The sequence below is a fragment of the Engystomops pustulosus genome, chromosome 6 (assembly GCF_040894005.1).
Source record: "Engystomops pustulosus chromosome 6, aEngPut4.maternal, whole genome shotgun sequence".
Taxonomy (NCBI): Eukaryota; Metazoa; Chordata; class Amphibia; order Anura; family Leptodactylidae; genus Engystomops; species Engystomops pustulosus.
In genome coordinates this window covers 82649445-82668696 of record NC_092416.1, presented here as the reverse complement: position 1 = coordinate 82668696, position 19252 = coordinate 82649445, and the positions used below count along the sequence as shown (strand labels likewise).

Sequence of the window (19252 nt, the reverse complement as noted above, 5' to 3'; positions counted from 1 at the left end):
TAGTCTCCAATAGAAGTAGACAAAAAGAAAAAAGTTGATTGGCATCCGTTAAAAACGTTGAGCAGCTTTATTCAATGGTAACAATATTGGCAAAAGACAGATGCAGGGATAGGATGCCGTACACATCTACATCTGACTCGTTTCAGACCATCAGGTCCTTAGTCATAGATGATCTCAAACGCGTCAGATGTAGATGTGTACAGCATCCCATCCCTGCATCTGCCTTTTGCCTGTATTGTAACCAATTATGGATGAATAAAGTTGCTCAACATTTTTAACGGATCCTGTGAGTGCCAATCAACTTTTTTCTTTTTGACTATGTCAAATATTTTGCATGGCGGCCACCCAGCTCCGTCATGGTGTGGCGAAACAAAAGGTAGAATGCACCTTGTAATGAGTTTCTAATGGACCAGTCATTTTGATATCTAAATAACGACATTAATCATAGATCACATTTGTGACACATTCTCAAATTAGTCATTTTTATTTGTGGTGAGTAAGACACAGCACAGATGACGTTTGGATGCAATTCAATTATTCTCTCATCACAAACATAAAATAGTAAAATTATAAATAGGCATACATGAACGAGGGATCTTGGGTTGTAACTTGTGACCTAAAGGAAACAAGAATCAAAGTACAAGTGTGAAGACATCTAAAAAGAACTGCTGATAAATAAGAAATAACTTAAATGCCTTTTTTAAAATTCTGTATTGCAGGTAATAGGGGTCCTACAAAAGTTTTGACTCGGGAGGGCTACATACATATGCACGACACTTCACAGTTTTTAACCCCTTAAGGATGCAGGGTTTTTTCGCTCATTTCTCACTCTCCACCTTCAAAAATCCATAACTTTTTCATTTTTACGTGTACAGACCTGTGTGAGGGCTTATTTTGTGTGTAACAAATTATACTTTCCCGTAATGTTATTTATTTTAACATGCCCTGTACTGCGAAGATGAAAAAAAATTCCAAATGTGGAAAAATTAAAAAAAAACCGCACGTGCGTCACGTTCTTGTGGGCTTAGTTTTTACGACTTTGACTGTGCGCTCCAAATAACACCTCAGCTTTATTCTTTGGTTCGGTGCGATCGCGGTGATACCAAATTTATATAGTTTTTTTTGTGTTTTAATACATATTCAAAAATTAAACGAATGTGTACAAAAAAGAAAAAAATTTTTGCCATTTTCTGAAGCTAATAACTTTTTCATACTTTGGCGCACGGAGCTGTGTGAGATGTAATTTTTTGCGAAATGAGCCAACATTTTCACTACTACCATTTTGAGGTCTGTGCGACAATTTGATAAATTTTTATTCCATTTTTTATGTGATGTTAAAAGGTGTAAAAGTCGCATTTTGGACATTTGGGCGCTATTTCCCGTCTCAGAGGTCACCGCCGGCCGTAACCATTTTTATATTTTGATAGATCGGGCATTTTGGGACGCGGAGATACCTAATGTGTCTGTGATTTTTACTGTTTATTATGTTTTATATCAGTTCTAGCGAAAGGGGGGTAATTTGAATTTTTAATATTTTATAAATTTTTTTATTTTTTTAAAAAATTTTTTTCACTATTTCTTAGACCATCTAGGGTACATTAACCCTAGATGGTCAGATCGTTCCTACCATATACTGCAATACTTCTGTATTGCAATATATGGCATTTTTGCAGCTCATTCATTACAATGAGCCACTGGCTCATTGTAACGAATCTGCAGAAGCCAGATAGCCTTGGGTCAAACGAAGACCCGAGGCTACTATGGCAACCGATCGCCGCCCCCTGATGACATTCGGGGGCGCGGCGATTGGAATAAAGATGGTGCCGCCAAGCGCGCAAGCAAGCACCGATCGCGGTTATTAGCAGTGGGGGTTTGCTGCAATATGCAACAACCCCCACCCTTGTATGAAGAGGACTCAGCCCGTGAGCCCTCTTCACACATTCCCTGTACCTCTGCATCGTAGAGCTACGGCGCAGAGTGTTAAGGGGTTAAATAGCAAAAATGACACAAATACTTGATACTTTGTTCTAGGGGTTTGAATACTTTCACTGTAATACAATTTATTAATTCATGTGGCTTTACATAATTTATTTGTATAATGTTTATTATGAGCAGACCCGGGTTCGGACAAACCTTGAGAAAAGGTTCGGTTTTGGATGCTGGAACTGAACCTGAACCAACTGCTAAAACTCATGATTGCTGCACGCCGCTGACAATTATATTCAGTTAAATGCCAGCAATGAAATACTGCTAGTGCGTCAGCACGGATTGCAGGTGTTAACGGCACGGATAAGCCCAGACACAGAACTTCTGCCTGAAGATCTGGTTCAGGGACCCGAATATTGGGGTTCAGGCCCACTCATCCCTTTTAATGATATCATTGAGCTTTTGCACAAAGATCCATGAACCTTTAGTCACCCCCTGTAGAAATGACTCTACACAATGTTGTTTTACACTAAATCAACCACCCAAAAAACATAAAAAACCTACAAATGCCCACCCCTGCTCCTCTTCACCTTGATCTGGCACTAGTCTTGACACACCGGGATCACCTAGAAAACAGATTTATAATTAGCAGCTTGGAGCGCGGGACAAGATGTCTCCCTCTGCATGACTCTCGAGTGACATCAACTCGATCTCCCATGCTCACAGCATGGGAGAGAGAGGTGCGGGGGCGTGCATAATAAGCAGCCAAGAGTGTCAGACATCTTGTCCCCACACTCCATGCTGATAATTATAATTTTGTTTTTAGGTGATCCCGGCGTGTCAAGGTAAGCAACGGACAGCACCGGGATCAAGGTGAGTATTGTTGGTTTTTTAATGTTTTTTTTCATGGTTGATTTCTTTAAAGAAAACCAAATAGTGTCAGCTGCAATTATCTTAAACGGGTATTCTGGGAATATGAACGTCTGACACAAAAACCCATGATGATATAAATAAATGAGTACAACAATACTCAATGTCGTTAGTCACAAAATGGAGCTTAAATATTTAGATTTTATGATTTACAAAATTTATGGCCTCTCTAAAGTAGGAGGAGTTATCACTAAGATGGCCGCCACTGGAAACTACAAGTCCCAAGATCCTTTAGTTTTCAATAACTTCTCCTACCTCTTATGCTTTGCTCCCAGTCATGATCTAAAAGACTTTATTGCTCTGTTACCATAGTAATGATGTGTAACTGCCATCACTGCACATCACCACAACATTAGTTACACTGGATGCACTGCAACCAACCAACTACAGCCAAACATAGTGGTGATCACATGACCTGCCCAGGCAGGTGCAGGACATGTGATATGGACATGTGACCAGCGGCTATCTTCTGTCCTGTGTATGCTCTGCAACGGACTGCGCAGAGGAAATTAACTGGCTGATTAAAGGACCAGTAGTATTTTAATTCTTCATTACAGTCTATGTCACCAGCATTTTCTGCTAAGGGGAGCAAAATTTTAAATAAAAACTAATTACACATTAGCTTATATTTTGAGTACCCATTTGTATATGAATTATGCCGATTCCTGGAATACCCCTTTACGTAATAAATCTCAGTCAAGTATGGCTTGTTCAGGTAATTTTGATCTATTGTAGTATAAACATATAAGAAGTTGGACATGTTTGTACTTTGCATGTTGCTCAGGTAGTCTGAACCCTCTACTCTCTGTTCCTCATCTCAAAAGTACAAAACAACTGTTACATTGTCTTAAATTTAATACTATGAAGAAGATTTATCAAAAGTGTTTGAGAACAGAAATGTTGTAGTTGCCCATAGTAACCAATCAGAGCTCAGCTTTAATTTTATGAACAGCTGTGGGAAAATGAAAGCTGATCTCTGATTGGTTGCCATGGATAACTAGAACAGTTCTGCTCTCAGACACTTCTGATACATATCCCCCTATATCTTATATAACAGGGATAAATCAATAATCACAACATCAGTGATACCTTCTTAAGTCTGCACTCCTCCAGATGTCTCAAATTTCTTTTTCCTACCCTCCATTCCACTGAGAGCATCAACGTTCTTTCTCCAGTCTCCAACTTCTCGAATTTCCTAAACCACAGGTAAATCAGACTTTTTAATTGATAGAATTTTTTCATTATTAATACTCAAGAACATCACTGGGGTTACAAAAAATTGCAGTTCAGTATAAATTACATTTCCCTTACAAACTTGTGTGCATTACTATCTGCCTTTATGAGGCCCTAAATAGGTACATAGCCCAATCGCCTGTATAAATATTTCCCCTATTGGATGTTGCCATTTCTGCTGAAACAAATTTTTCTCTTTGCATACAAGAATTGATATAATTCTTGATTTAATATGTAACTAGCTGTAGCTCCCAGCGTTTCCCAGGATAGTAAATAACTGTTCTTAGCGAAATAGAATGGGTTGAAAAATAATATTTTGACTGTCTCACACTGTCTCACACTGTCTCACACTGTCTCACACTGTCTCACACTGTCTCACACTGTCTCACACTGTCTGTCTGTGGTTTTCTCTGTCTGTCTCTGACTTTTTCTGAAGTATCTGAAAGCAGAACTGTTCCAGTTGCCCACAGCAACCAATCAGAGCTCAAGTTTCATTTTCCCACAGCAGTTGCAGCTGTTAATAAAATTACAGATGATCTCTGATTGGTTTCCATGGACAACTGGAACAGTTTTACCTCAAATATTTCTGATGAATCTCCCCCTATCTCTGTATCCCTACCCATTTTACCTCACACATACGCATCTTATACGCATTGCCTATAGTAACCAACCAAAGCTCAGAGCTCATATTAATGACCTGTGGCAGAACACCAACCAATCATGGGTCAGCTTCAAACTGCCACAGCAGCAGCAGATAATGGCTTCTGTATATAGTGGTTAAAAAGTGTATTTTGTAAAGTGCAGGGTTAAAATTTTGGCTCAAAACCTAGTCTATCACATTCCCTGAGTCACAGAGAGCAGCTGTGCAAAATTTGCTGATTGTAAACGAGAGGGTGCAGATCCCTTTAGTGGACATACATACATGTACGTACACACGTATACACTCAACTTTATATATTACAGAGTGAGTAACTTAATATGGTGACCTAATTAAAAACTCTATGAAAATTTTCACACCGTATATTTTGGGGTTTTTTTTCCCCCTTTTTCCTTGCCAAGCTTGCCAAAGCTTCTTTCCGGTAACCTCCCAGCACTCTCACACTGTGAGGTACATTTTTCACCTGACTATCCTCTTAATCTCTAGTAAATTAAAACTATATCTTACCTTCTCTACATCATCCTTTTTAGCTTGCTTCACTTGTTTGAGATTAGCTCTTAGGTCCATGGCAGCTTTGTGCTTAGTACCCAGGAGTGCCCGCATCATAGCATCTGCTGAAAGGCGCACTCTCCTCAGTGTTGGTCGTTTGAACTTTCCACGCAAGTCAAAAATCTTTTGATTCAAGTCGCTAATCTGTAAAAAGAAAGAATCTGTTATTAAAAGGACAAAATGTTACCTGTAACAGAAGATATAAATATAAAAAGTGAATATACATTTTGTAATACTTATCGGATATGCTTCTATTAAAAAAACACTTCCAAAATAATCAAAGGATTTTGTAATCCATTGTATTTTACTAGTCACTATCAGGCATTCTATTTGGCCATGTATGTAGGCAAGTGCCCACCCACGGCTGCTGTGTGACATCATCGGCACCCTGTGATCTCTTACAGCAGTGGGTGCCAATAGATGACAGAGGAAGCCCTTTAGGCTTTAGAGGGACAGGGCCATGTTTTCTAAGGGTTTAAACACCCTGCATCAAAGCTTTTTTTTATTCTGGGTGCAAGTGCTGGTGCTGTGATAACATAGCCGAGCAGCAGCAGGACAGAATGTCCTACAATTCTGATGTGCCCCTGTTCAAACCCGGAGCATCAGAAGAACTACCCTTAATGTTCACCATACATGAACCTTAAAAAGCATTAACTAATATAATCTATATAAATCCATTGAATAGGTCAATAATACTTGTTGAGTAGGGTTGTGAACCCTGGGTACAACGCTGTACTGAAAGTGACCCATCCTATGGAAATAAAGAGTAAAATGCCATTATTATTGCCTCCATGGTTATGAAGGCAGTTGAACAGATGGGAGAAAATAAATGGATAGCAGGATAAACCCCATTGGTTTTTAGCCCTTTCCTGCACCATGCAGTATAGGAAGGCAGTTCAAAGGGGAGGTGGACTTTCTTTAAAAAAACATATGTTTTAAAATGAAGGAAAACATGGCATATATTTTTTACTAATATTGTTCAACTTATAGGAATTGCAAATGTGATACTGGAAAAAGTGGCAGCACATACAATTTGCTAATGAAAACACTTTATTAGAAATATGTAATTACAGGATGTTTATTAAAACCAACAAATGCATCATCAGCATAATCTTTTATGACTACGGTATGCATCTAGTAAAGTCTGATTTTTTTTCATTTTACAATCTTAGGCTATATTCACACTGCCGTTGCCCGCCCGTACCGTACCGTAGCGGGCAACGGCAGTGTACGGGGAGAGGAGGAGGAGGTGAGCGCATACGTCCCCCATATATACGTCCCCCATACGTTAGTGTGAATGTAGCCTTAAGTGTTGGCAATTTTTTCCTTATTTTATTGCTGTTGAGTTACAGATATTCAGGCAGTACACTCCTGGAGGTAAATTGGCTTCTTTCGTATTCAAAGTAGGTTAGTCTTAAACAACACCATATTTATCATTCACATCACATTGACTTTGCACATTCTTTTTAGTGCAAACTTCTTAGTTTCATAGTATCATAGTTTATACGGTTGAAAAAAGACACTTGTCAATCAAGTTTAACCAAGGAAGGGAAGGGATTGGATGAGGAAGGGATTTAGGGGAAACAATTCTATATAACATGAGGTGGGGCCAAACCAATGCCTTGTCAGAGGTAATATTACATCCACTTTTGATACATGACAAGATCCTACTAGCTTTACAGGCAGCTGATTGACATTGCATGCTGTTATTCAATTTATGATCTACTAGTACCCCCAGGTCCTTCTCAACAAGGGAATCTCCCAGATTTACTCCCCCAAGAACATATTTTTCCTTTGGATTATTGGACATGTATTTATAAAGTATCTGCAATGCTGTGGCTGCACTATCCCGACGCGACACAAAATTCTGCACTGAAAGGGGCGTTCTGGTGCACAGTCGGACCGTCACCACATTTATCATGCGGTGTCTGTTTCAAGCCCTATGTTAAAGGTGCTCCAAAAAAAAGTTAATGTACTTTGTAGGAGCAGTGCAGGAAGTACCAGATTCATGAGGAATCAATGAGGAATCTGGCACTCTCTGTATACTACACAGGCAAACTGCACAGGTTTTTGATAGATGTGGGCTATTGTGAAAAATCTGGGGCAGTATTAGACTGTCTAACTTCAAGATACTTTTGCCAACTCTGCTTCAATAAGTTATTGTGTACAGTAGACATAAAATATACAATATACAGGTGGTCCCCCACTGAAGGACACCCGACTTACAGATGACCCATAGTTACAGACAGACCCCTCTGCCCTCTGGTGAAGCTCTCTGGATGCTTTACTATAGTCCCAGACTGCAGTTATCAGCTGTAAAGTCTCAGTAATGAAGCTTTATTGATAATCTTTGCTCCCATTACAGCTAAAAATTTTGAAACACTGGGGCAAATTTTTTTTTGTCTGGATCTACAATTATAAAATATATAGTTTCGACTTACATAAAAATGTAACTTAAGAACAAACCTATGCATCCTATTTTGTATGTAACCCCCTGTACTGCCTGTACATTTATGAATTGACTAAATTTAGTCAACTAATATGTTACAGGAACAAGCAAAAATACAACTTGTTTTGCAAAAAAAGAAGTTTCGAACAGCTTAATGAGGATAAAGGAATGTGATAAAAAAAAAAATGAATGAGCCTTCGGGCCAACTGGGGTAACCAGATTAGCATGATCAGTTCTTTATAACTGAAAGATCAACACAGCCCCAGAATATGGTAAAGTAGCAGGGAGTAGGTTAACTCTGCAGCTAGATAAGACTGCTATTCATATCTCATAAAACACCAGTCATGGTTTCACTCAGCTGAGGCTCCAGGATGTGACTTGAGAGTGTTGAGAAAGACAAGTGGTGCAATGTGAAGAAGATAAGAGCAGCACTTTCCATTTCCTTAAAGGGGAAATCTAGTAAAAGTCACTTGAGTTATCTGGTGTCCAAGAGACCTGGCAGAAAAAGACATAAGGCGGCAGGAGGGGAGAAGAAATTGTCACAAGGGGCTAGGGACAGGGAGTTAGTTTTGTGGCAGGTTCCTCCTCCCAGGGTCAGAATCTAACAGAGTACATTGGGTGGATCCAAGCTCAGATGCATATTAATGGGCAGCCAAGGCACAATTGAAGAAGACTTCAGACTAGCCTCATACTATATTTTATAGTGTCATCCACACCTATTGTGGGTTACTAGATGATACATGCTACATGGAAAACCCCAGATCCTTAATAAATGGAGGACAGGCCATCAGTACCAAGTTCAAGGGTTTACCCTGCCGCTGTGGTGGATACTGTATTTTACTTAGTTTGGACCATTACACTATGATTTCACTGCAACATTTGGTTTACTGTGAATCATAGTAATGTTGTGCTATTAGTGTAGTGTTTTCATACTGGGGAACATGGTGTGATTCAGTAATGCCGTCTTTTTACGGTAACTTTGCAAGATAATGTAGCTGAAAAGCCTTGACCTAATTTACAGTATTCAGATGTTACTGCTAAGGGAAGCTGCAGACCCCCTCCCTATATACTCTTTTACATGACCAGGTCACACACACCCACAAGAGACACAATTTCCTAGTAGCTGTTTATTTTGTCTAATAGATGGGGGGAAACCTTTGTATAACATTCATATGTATTAGTAGGGTGTATAAAAATGAGTCACCCATACCAGATCATCAGCTTCAACATAATCATAGTAGGACATCTGTATTCACTTTGGAACACCTGCTGTGAATAGCAATACAGTGCCCAATTTATTCAGAAAGATTAGTCATACACTAAAGAAGCCATGACATGATTTTAGCCATTAAACAATATGATGTGTCATTTCTTCGAAGTGGAGAAAATTAGAATTGTAGCATATCCTATCCCATACTTTCTTATAGGCTGATCCGGAGGTCCACCTAGTGGTTAGTTCTGGTACCAACAGTCTATTTTCATGGTAAAATATAAAATGTGAGAACTGATGGGACCCACATATAATTATTATGCTGAACCTAACCTTTTTCCCATTGATTGACTAAAGATCACAGCGTACCTGTGACACCTAAAGTAATGTAAGTGAATGGGGTTGTATTGGGAGACAAAGATTGCCATAACTGCTACAATAAAAAGGTAAATGTTGCAACATATATTTATTGTAGCCAACAATGTTAAAAGAAACCTACCATGAGGAATCAACTATGTGAAGTAGATCTGATGGTAGATTCATCCTGCCTGCCTCTGCCCTAATCTGTAATTAATAATCCTGGAACCTAACTTGTTAAAAACTTTATTTTAGTAATATGTAAATTAACTGTGGAGACTACTGGGGTGGGGAGTAGCCTTAGCTCCCAGGGCCACGCTAATAGGCTCCGCGGGTAATTTACATAATACCAAAATAAAGTTTTTAACAAGTTAGGTTCCAGGATTATTAAATTACAGATTGCAGTAGAGGCAGGCAAGAAGAATCTATCATCAGATCTACTTCTCATGGTCGGTTTCCTTTAAGTATCTTCAAATATAAAAATCTGTATGCAAAATATGTATTGATGTGCAATTGATCCCTATTGACTGTATGCTTCAGTGTTTTTCATTAACATGTTATTTAACCTGTAATTTTAGAGAGACCTTAGGGTCTGCAAGTAAACCATTTTTATCTTTGGTTGAATATTATATGAATCCATGAAATACTATTCATCACATGTATGTCCATTGTGGCTTTCCCATAGGTGTGCTGCTATGGCTCAGGAACGCTGTTGTTTCAGTCAACATAAAGTGTCATCTAGGCTTTTAAAAAAATTGGGCTGAAAAGCTGTATTGGGCGGACTCTGTATGGGATTAGCTTTTTACAACATACTGTACATTTCATTTACAAAGCATTTACCTCAAACCTTATTGCCTAAGTGTGACAAGAAAAAAATCTTGATTTTTAGGTTTGAACAAATACCTCAGTGATGTGTTTATTGACTTTGACTTCCATGTCATATCTTTCCTCATCCACAACCTCAATCCTTGCATGGAGCTCTTTGCACAGATCCTGTAAGTATACAAAAACACATCATCAAAAATTGTTAGGTATTTTGTTTGTGTTTTGTCGATAATACTGGAAGGGAATACATCAGCAATTTCTTCTCATACAAAGCTGCAGACAGTGTTGGTTAGCAGCCAGTGAGCTCTGCTTAGCCATACCTGCAGCAGGATCTCACACATCAGTCCAGCTACAATCCTAGAATATAAATGCACTTTCACAGTCCTGCTGCTGCTAACAACTCACACAAAGGTATGAATATACAGATCGCCGCTACCTTACACTGTCTTCCACATACAGATTAGAAGAAAAGTTTTAGGATTTCTGGACATGCTAAATACTGTCAAATACAGTAAATTACTATGAGTAAAATGATTCAGTTAATGAAAGTGACCCCCAGTGAATACTGGTATTGTGTTTGGTAGCTTACATGCAAGCGGGCAAGCTTGTAATCCTCTCAATGTACTAGAAATCCAGGTATTACCATCTTTGCTAAAACTGCTTAAAGTGCAATTCTTAAAAGTAAGGTCATGACACCGATGTATTTTTCCTACTCATACATATAATACAATAAAACCTGTGTATGTAAGCTGTGGTCTGTCACGTTGCTCTAATACAATACCTAGATAACCTGCATTATGTATCTCCCTCCTGTACCTTTAGCTCTGAAAGAGACAGTCCAGAAAGTTGTAAAGGCTTGCAGTGTTCAGACAAGAACCTCTTCTTCTCTTGGGCCTTCTCTTCTTCCTCATGTTCCATCTCAGTCTTAGCAATTTGTAGCATTAGACTCTGAAATGAACATTCATAAAGATCATACTACTAACCAGTCTAATATATGACTGGAAACATGAGCCACATGTATTCTGTGATACTAAATCCAAAAATCCATCTCATCTCTATTTCCCATTGCTGGTACCTGTTAGAGTTCTTTAAAGTGGACCTGTCACCTACCCAGAAGTGTTAGTCCTGCATTTGTATTGTGATGTTGCTGTTATTCTTCATGGAAATGTATAAATAAGTTCAGTGTCGGACTGGGTTTCCTTAGGCCCACCAGAGAAAATTAATTTGGGGGCCCACTCTTCATTATCCCCCAGGAAGTATACTCTAGCAACCTCCAAATTGTGGTGTTTTCTAAAGGCCTTCTGGGGTTCAGTATTGGGTTAAACCAGGGCCCACCGGAGGATCCTCTGGTACTCTGGTGGGCCAGTCCGACACTGAATAAGTTGGTAACTTGGTGTTAGCATTCCCTTTGTCGAGATGCCCTACAAGTCTGCTAAGGGCAGCACTAATTGGACAGTATTAGACTGTACAGGGACACGCCCCTAACTGGTAACACCCACATTTTTTCATACATTTCTGAAAGGTGTACAACAACAGAACAATGCAGAGTTTACATTTAAGAATAAGTTCCCTTGTACACCCACTAGAGAAACAATATCACATAAGAATAACCACACTGAAGCTTATACATGTGACAGTGCCATTCCTTGTCCTGGAGCCACAGACCACTATGGGGGCCAGATCGCAGGCCCCCTTACGGTCATATCAATATCATAAGTAAAAATCACTTAAGTCAGAAAGAGAAAAAAAAACCCCGTGATGTGTGAATAATCCCTAAGAAATAAACAATGACACTGGTTAAAAAGTTTCACTCTCATTAAATGTTTTTGTACCTTTAGCTGCAGTTTCCGAGATGCAGAAATCTTCGGTGTTCTCTGGAACACACACAAAAATGTATATTATCAGTGGATGGTTAGTTCATTTGGAAAAACAACCTTACATAACCGACTTTTTCTTCAAGCATTTTAATGAAAGTTACAATATAATAATATACATAATGAAATACACAATATACTATAAATACATGAAACATGAAAACTACTTTACCTTGACGTGTGGTTCAGTGGCATAGGAGCGATAGTTTGCAGATGACTTCCTTCGGAGTAGTGGTGGTGGAGCTGCAACAGGAGGAGGTGCAGGCTTTTGTGGCTCTGGCACAAGTTCTTCCTCCACAACCTCCTCTTCTTCCTCAACATACTCTTCCTCTTCATACTGTTTGGAAATAAAATGTTTTTTTTTTTTTTTTAAATTTTCATTTAAGGTAGAGGAAAGGTCTTAATTACTAGCCCATGTTTTGAGCCCTAAAATCCGCCTACAAAATGAAAGCAGATGGTGAAAACATACCATCTTTGGTGAGATTTATTTTCATACCAGAAAATGGTGCAGAAGAATTATTGGCGTCTCATAATAATCATGGCTCATCTCTTGTCATCTGATTGCAGATTTGTGGATTATGGGACATCTACCACCAGGATCAATGAGTGTAAAGCAATCACACTGACTGGTGTGTGCACCTTCTGGCATAAAAATCCACTTAATCCCTATGAACCAAAGCAGGGAGGAGGGGCTTTAAGTGTGCAGCTGGGATTGATGTTAACAATTTTGTGTCCAAATTAATGAGGGAGATGGGGCGGTAGCTGGAGGGCTGCAACGGATCATTATTGTGTTTGGGAATAAGTGTAATGGCCGCCTGGAGAAAATCTTGCGGCATCTTTTTCCCAGGCAGTATATGGTTACATTACGTTTTAATATGGGGGCTCAGAAGAGGGGCAAATTTATACTAGTTTATAGTATAATTTATAGTACATAGCTGATAGGCCATCAGGGCCGGGGGCCTTACCCAATTTCAATCTCCCGATCGACCTCCCAACTTTGACCTCCATAACCAATGCATTTCACTTTTCCCTCTCTGTACTCATTATGGTGAGCAAGGGGATGTCTTTAAGGAAGGACCCGATGGTAGAGGAAGTCATTCCGACATCTGATTTATAGAATGTGGAATAAAATTTATGGAACACTTCATGGATGGTCAGTGGGTTGGAGGATGCTTGGCCAGGGCGTACTTGGATTGAGTGGATATAATTTATCCTTTGTTTAGTGCACAACATTTGGGCCAGCAAACAATCTGGCTTATTTGCCCATTTATAGTAAATCGCTTTGGTCTACCTCAAGGCCTTCTCCATGCTTTCTGTCAGGGCCACGTCTAACTGTAGTTTTGTTGTCCTGACTGCATTTTCTAAGTATATTGTGGGGTTGTGCTGATGAGCATAAGTCAGTCAAGCTTTATTTTCCAACATTTTTTGAGCCTGTCCCCCCCTCCTTTTTATCACCTGTTGCAATAGAGATTAACTCCTCCTGTACTGTGACCTTGTAGGCCACCCCTTCCAAAACCTATGTCATAGTGGTTTTCCACACTCTACTGGAAGTGATGCTGTATGCACTCGGAGATCTTTGGGGGGACAGAGGGTATAGTGAGCAGTGACTCATTGAGTCGCGATCTAGCTGGTGGAGCACCTCTGCCTATAAAATCAAACTCAGTCTACACTATATCACGGTCCGACCATGCACAAAGAGAAGATTGGGTAGAGAAAACTTAGTAATTAACACCCAGTAAATATACGAATAGTGGGAATGGGTTGGGGAGTAGTAGTTGTGTCGTTGTGTTCCCTCTAAACGTCGGCTAGGGACAGCGGCTTAAATTGAGCTTGTATAGCACGCTGTTGAATCCCCGTGCAACAAAGAGGGGCCAGATGGGAACGGTCTATTTTGCCGTTATAAACAAAGTTGAAATCCCCTCCTCATATTAAGTATTTATATGGGATTTCTATGGGATAAAGGTTGGACTTGATGGACTTGCGTCTTTTTCCAGCCTTATATGCTATGATACTATGATTTCAGCCAGTTTTGCACACATACACTCAAAAAAGAGAATAGGTTGTCTGTCAGAGAATAGGAGTTGACCACACAGGTGGGTTTTCCATACATTACCCCTATCAAGATTAGATAGGGTTCCTCATCATCTTTAATTACCTCAGTTAAATTAAATGGACAGCCAGAACTTAACAGCGTCACAACTCCCCCAAATTTTGATATAAAGGAAGACACATAAGTCACAGGATGTTTGCTATGAAAGAATTTCGGGTATGAATTTGGTGTAAAATGGCATTCCTGAAGACATATAATATCTAGACATAGACATAGGAAAAAGTTGTTATTCCGGTCACCCAATGCAAATGCCTTTGATTGCCTTGTGCAATCGTAGCTGCAATCGTAACACACTTAAAAAAGTGTGTTTTTACGTATAAGGACTTTACCATTGCTGGATTTCTATTTTCTCTCCACTATACCAAGTAGTGACCCACTAGGGCCCTGAGAGGACAGAGGGTATTCCCAACAAGATACAGCACCAGTGGAATTAAATATAATAAAGTGGCCAACCTGCCAGGTCATAACTCAAAACACTTCCCCGAAGGGACTAACACTTCAGTGAGATGGCATCTCATATCATAGACTCCCGCCCTGCCTCTTAACACGCCCTATTGGACTTGATTGGGCCATGATAATCCAGCATGCAGCAGGCCTAGCTGTAAATAGAAACTATATGTACAAAACAATGGGGTCCCTTGGCCCAACGATAACTATAAAGTATCCAAGGTTAAGTTCAAAGGGGTCTTTGGCTACTTCCATTAGTCCCGCTTTCTAGCACAAAAGGTTCAGGCCAATGCAGTAGATTGTTCTTCACGGTGAGCCTTCATTGGCCTCTTGGCTGGAGTTGGACTCTCCGTCATCCACGTGCATGTCGGTCGGATCCTTTTGTATTTCAACTATTCTCTTTGCAGGGCCAGGTTGATCAGCCTCATTCCTCTTCTCCTTTCCAGAGTGGTGGGGGTTAAGTCTGCTTAAAGATGGACTGATGGAGGCAACTCTGGCGGTCATGTTGCCGGCCGCCAGCAATAGTGGGTCACGTACCTCAGGGTAATGTAGCTTTAGGATGACATCCCTCAGCAGGTCTGCATTTCTCGCTCACACCAAGGTCCTGTGGATCCAGTTCCAAGTCGAACCTCTCACTATTTGTAGTGGGCAACAATGCCTGAAAAAGCTTTGCCACTGCATCTTGCAAGTCCGTAATATTCCAGTAGACCTTACACGAATATTCACCCTTCTCATGCGGTTCTCCAGGTCCTCCAGTTTGAGTTCCAGGAGGTCAAGCTTATAAGCATGGTCAGCAATACCTCTCCTATCTGCCTCTACTGCGTCTGCAAGCTCGTCAGTCTTAGTGTCTACCTCTGCCACTCGCTGCCCCAGCTTGTGTACCTGTTTGGCAACCTCATATAGGGCCCGGGTGTGTTCATCACGTAACATCTTTGTCATATTTTAGTACAGGCGGTCCCCTACTTAAGAACACTCGACTTACATTCGACCCCTAGTTACAAACGAACCACTGGATATTGGTAATTTAATGAACTTTAGTCCTAGGCTACAATAAACAACTAACTGTTATCACAGGTGTCTGTAATGAAGCTTTATTGTTAATCTTGATTCTTATGACAACCCAACATTTTTAAAATCCAATTGTCACAGAGACCAAAAAAATTCTGGCTGGGACTACAATGATAAAATATACAGTTCCGACTTACATACAAATTCAACTTAAGAACAAACCTACAGACCCCATCTTGTATGTAACCCGGGGACTGCCTGTATAAGCAATCTGGAGTGAGCTTATCATCCTGTGAAGTAAGTGAGAATGATGGAGGGGGGTCCTCTGCAGACAGAAACGGAGGCTCTGGTGAGGCGGGAGCCAGTGCCTTGTTGGATTGCTGCGTGGCCCAAAATATCTTCGGGATTGTTTGTGAAAGTGGCTGTTGTTCCTCCGTTTGTATTTCGGCGGCATCTTCTTCCAGGGTATAGTAGCTATTTCAGTGCTATGGAGCCGCAAGCAGTGCTGAGCTCACATCACCTGCGTCCGTCTTGGTGAGCCGTGCGCATGCGTCCCCCTGGCAATGTTTTTTTTATAGTGTAGCAGTGGTTTTTAATTTTATTAGGAAACATTAATGTAAGTTTCTACATATTTTTTCATATTTTGTGTTTGTGTGTTTTTTAATGTCATAAAAGACCCCTGGGGGACATATACACATTTTTGCTATAAGAACGGAGGTACAGGGGGAAATGATTTGCAGACCCGGCAGTTCCTTCACTATTCAGTGAAGAAAGCAGAAGGGGTAATAAGCCACGTTTGCTTTCTCCCTAGGGTCTCTGGCTATATCTGATAGCTTCAGACCCTACAACCTACGCTCAACCTATGCTGATCATGGGAGCAGGAGAAACTCCAGCGACACCAAAAGACGTTGATGCAAACCTGCACCGGCTGAACACCGAACACTGATGAAGATATGGAAGTATAACATTGTTTACTTTAATCACATGCTCTATTTATTTCTGGGAAAAAAAATTGCTTCAAGGGTTTAATTCTATTTTAAATTAGCCCTTTGCTATTAACCCTTGTTGCTCATACACCTATTTTTCCTGCTTCTCAACTTCAAGAACTGACAGTTCACTTGCTGCTTATATATCCCTGTCTTTGACAGCTGCCATTGTCACAGGATAATCAATGATATTCACTTCACCTGTCAGTGGTTTTAATGCTATGGGTGATCAATGTACAACGAAACCATCTGTATGCGTCATCCTTGAGCTATCTCTTCTATGACTCATATGCGGAGAAGCCTCTATGTTATTTTACATATTGCTGAACTAGTGAAATGTCAACTTGGATCTGAAGTGAAATTAAATTTCTCCTTTTCCACCTTTCATTAAATGAGTATTACCAAAAATAGAAATGCATTTTTTCTATGTTACAGATCTTATTAGAGAATTCACAGCCCAGAATAGCAGGCACTGTCTCACTTCTGTATAGTGACGTGTGAATATTCACAAATGTGCGACAATTGTCACTTCGTAGAGACGTAATTAAGTCTTCAAATAGAAAACTTTAAAATATTGTAAAATATTTATACCGTAGTTTCTGAAATTCAGTTTCTATAGTAAAATATACAGTATTCTGTAGGGCCCATTTACTTCTACCAAGCAGACTTACAGTTCCTCTCATCTTAATAAAACTCAAAACCTTAAAGGAGTATTCCAGGAATAAGCATAATTGATATATAAATGGGGCCTTAAAATATAAGCCAATATGTAATTAGTTGTTATTCAAAATGTTGCTCCCCTTAACAGAAAAATGCAATGGACATAGACTGTAATGAAGAATTAAAATACTACTGGCCCTTTTATCAGTCCATTTATTTCCTCCATGTGGAGAAGACACAGTACAGAAGATGGCCGTTGGTCACATGTCCACATCAGGTAAGTAAGAGCAAGTAAGTCTGTTATGCTCTGCTCCCAGTGTTGATCTAAGAAGGGAAGAGTTGAGAAATTGTAGTTCCCAGTGGCAGACATCTTAATTATTTATTATTAAAACTATTTAAGCTGCATTTTGTGGCTAATGATATTGCGTTTTGTTGTATTCATTTATTTATAGCATTATGGGTTTTGTATCAGATCTTCATATTCCCAGAATACCCCTTTAAACTAAATAGTTTTGATTTTTCAATCTGTTTTTGTCTTGTTTGTTTTCCCTTTTTATGAAATGCTAAAGTTTCTGCACATACTATTTTAGAGTGTTTTTATATAGGGGGTCATTTTCTTTGAACTACATATTTTTGGAAGGCTAAGCAAAAATCAAAACAAATAATCTTATTGTGCCACCTGATCATCATTTACTACACATACACAGGGGCATAGAAGCCATAGCAACTGCTATGGGGCCCATAATGTCAGGGGGCCCTGCAACCGAACTGGCCACAATATGGAATGGAGGATGTGCACCATCATATGCAAATCTTCCACAGTACACAGCAGGGAGCTCAGACAAGAAATGTCGAAGGAGGGGACAGCAGGACTAGGGATCTCTCTTCTCTAGCTTCCTGCTTTCTACTTTCATGTGGTCTGTAGCTATTTGGCTGCATGAATGTATGAGTGTAGAAATGTGTGTATGAGTATAGAACTTTCTGTGTATATATAAATGTGTGTATGAGTGTAGAAATGTGAGTGATTGTATAAACGTGTGTGTGCAAATATGTATGCATTTTTTTTTTTAAGTGGAAGGGGGCCCCATGCAGAAGTCTGCTATGGGGACACACCACTCCTAGTTACTCCACTGAACATAAATAACATGTATAATGAAAAGTTCTACATCATTCCAATATACTTTCTTTATCAATTCCTCACAGTGAAAGTGCAATTTTGTTACCTTTAAAGTAGTTACACTACAATAATATTGAGTACAAAATAGTTTTTTCACAAAGTTTATTATTTTTCTAATGTATTAAAATATAATGAAACCTATATACTTGTGCTATTTCCTTGATACCCAAATAATAAAGGGATTTCATTTGGACCGCACAATGGAAGCCAGAAAAACAAATCCCTAAGAGAAAACCGCATAATGATAAAGCTAGAGTTAAAAAAAATTATATACATTATATAATTATATATTGTTATCATGGGTAGGTTTGTTCAATAAAATTAATTTTATACTCTAACTAGTGATGACTTTTAGGAAAATCAGAGAAAAATATAAATTTGCATACGTGTAGTCTGGACGTTTCATCGGAGTGGCTTTAAAGATGCTAAGTAACGCTGTGGGCTGGTTGCACAGATAGAAACCCCCCCCCCACACACACACACACACACACAGCATTGTTACTGGATGCAGCATGCGCCAGACTGCCTGGGGCTTATAAAAGATTGACACTTATCCCCTTATTAGGAGGCATGTCAGACAGCCAATGGGATGGCCAGAGGTTCTCCACAGTATTGACGTGTCAGTACATTCCCCGCATTAAGAGGGAGGCCCACCCACCCATGCATAGTCACACCCCTAAGTCCACCCCATTGCGAATAGCAGAGCTTTGTCACAAGTTGCAGAGCCATGCCTTATATGGAGTGAGGCCCTCCAGTTTCCATAAGACTCCCATGGTGTCCTTCATATATGATGGTAAAGTGACCGCAAATGGAACAAAAATGTGTCAACATAAATAAATCTCAGTTTTATGAT

At 39.7% G+C, this 19252-nt stretch overlaps 1 protein-coding gene across 2 annotated transcripts in view; it reads right to left on the bottom strand.

The window, feature by feature from the left end:
* Positions 1–449: 449 nt before the first annotated feature.
* The window catches only part of TNNI3 (troponin I3, cardiac type), a 36468-nt gene continuing 17665 nt past the window's right edge, over positions 450–19252 (bottom strand). Inside the window, exons 4-10 of one of the 2 annotated variants that reach the window (XM_072156784.1) lie at positions 12184–12348; positions 11970–12011; positions 10954–11085; positions 10216–10305; positions 5255–5440; positions 3946–4051; positions 450–616 (exon numbers count right to left, since the gene is read on the bottom strand). In XM_072156784.1, the coding sequence (XP_072012885.1) occupies positions 3950–4051; positions 5255–5440; positions 10216–10305; positions 10954–11085; positions 11970–12011; positions 12184–12348 (717 nt within the window). In that variant the 3' untranslated portion in view covers positions 450–616; positions 3946–3949. Of the gene's footprint in view, positions 617–2533; positions 2553–3945; positions 4052–5254; positions 5441–10215; positions 10306–10953; positions 11086–11969; positions 12012–12183; positions 12349–19252 lie in introns of those variants that run through there. The other variant, XM_072156785.1, reaches the window with a different exon arrangement.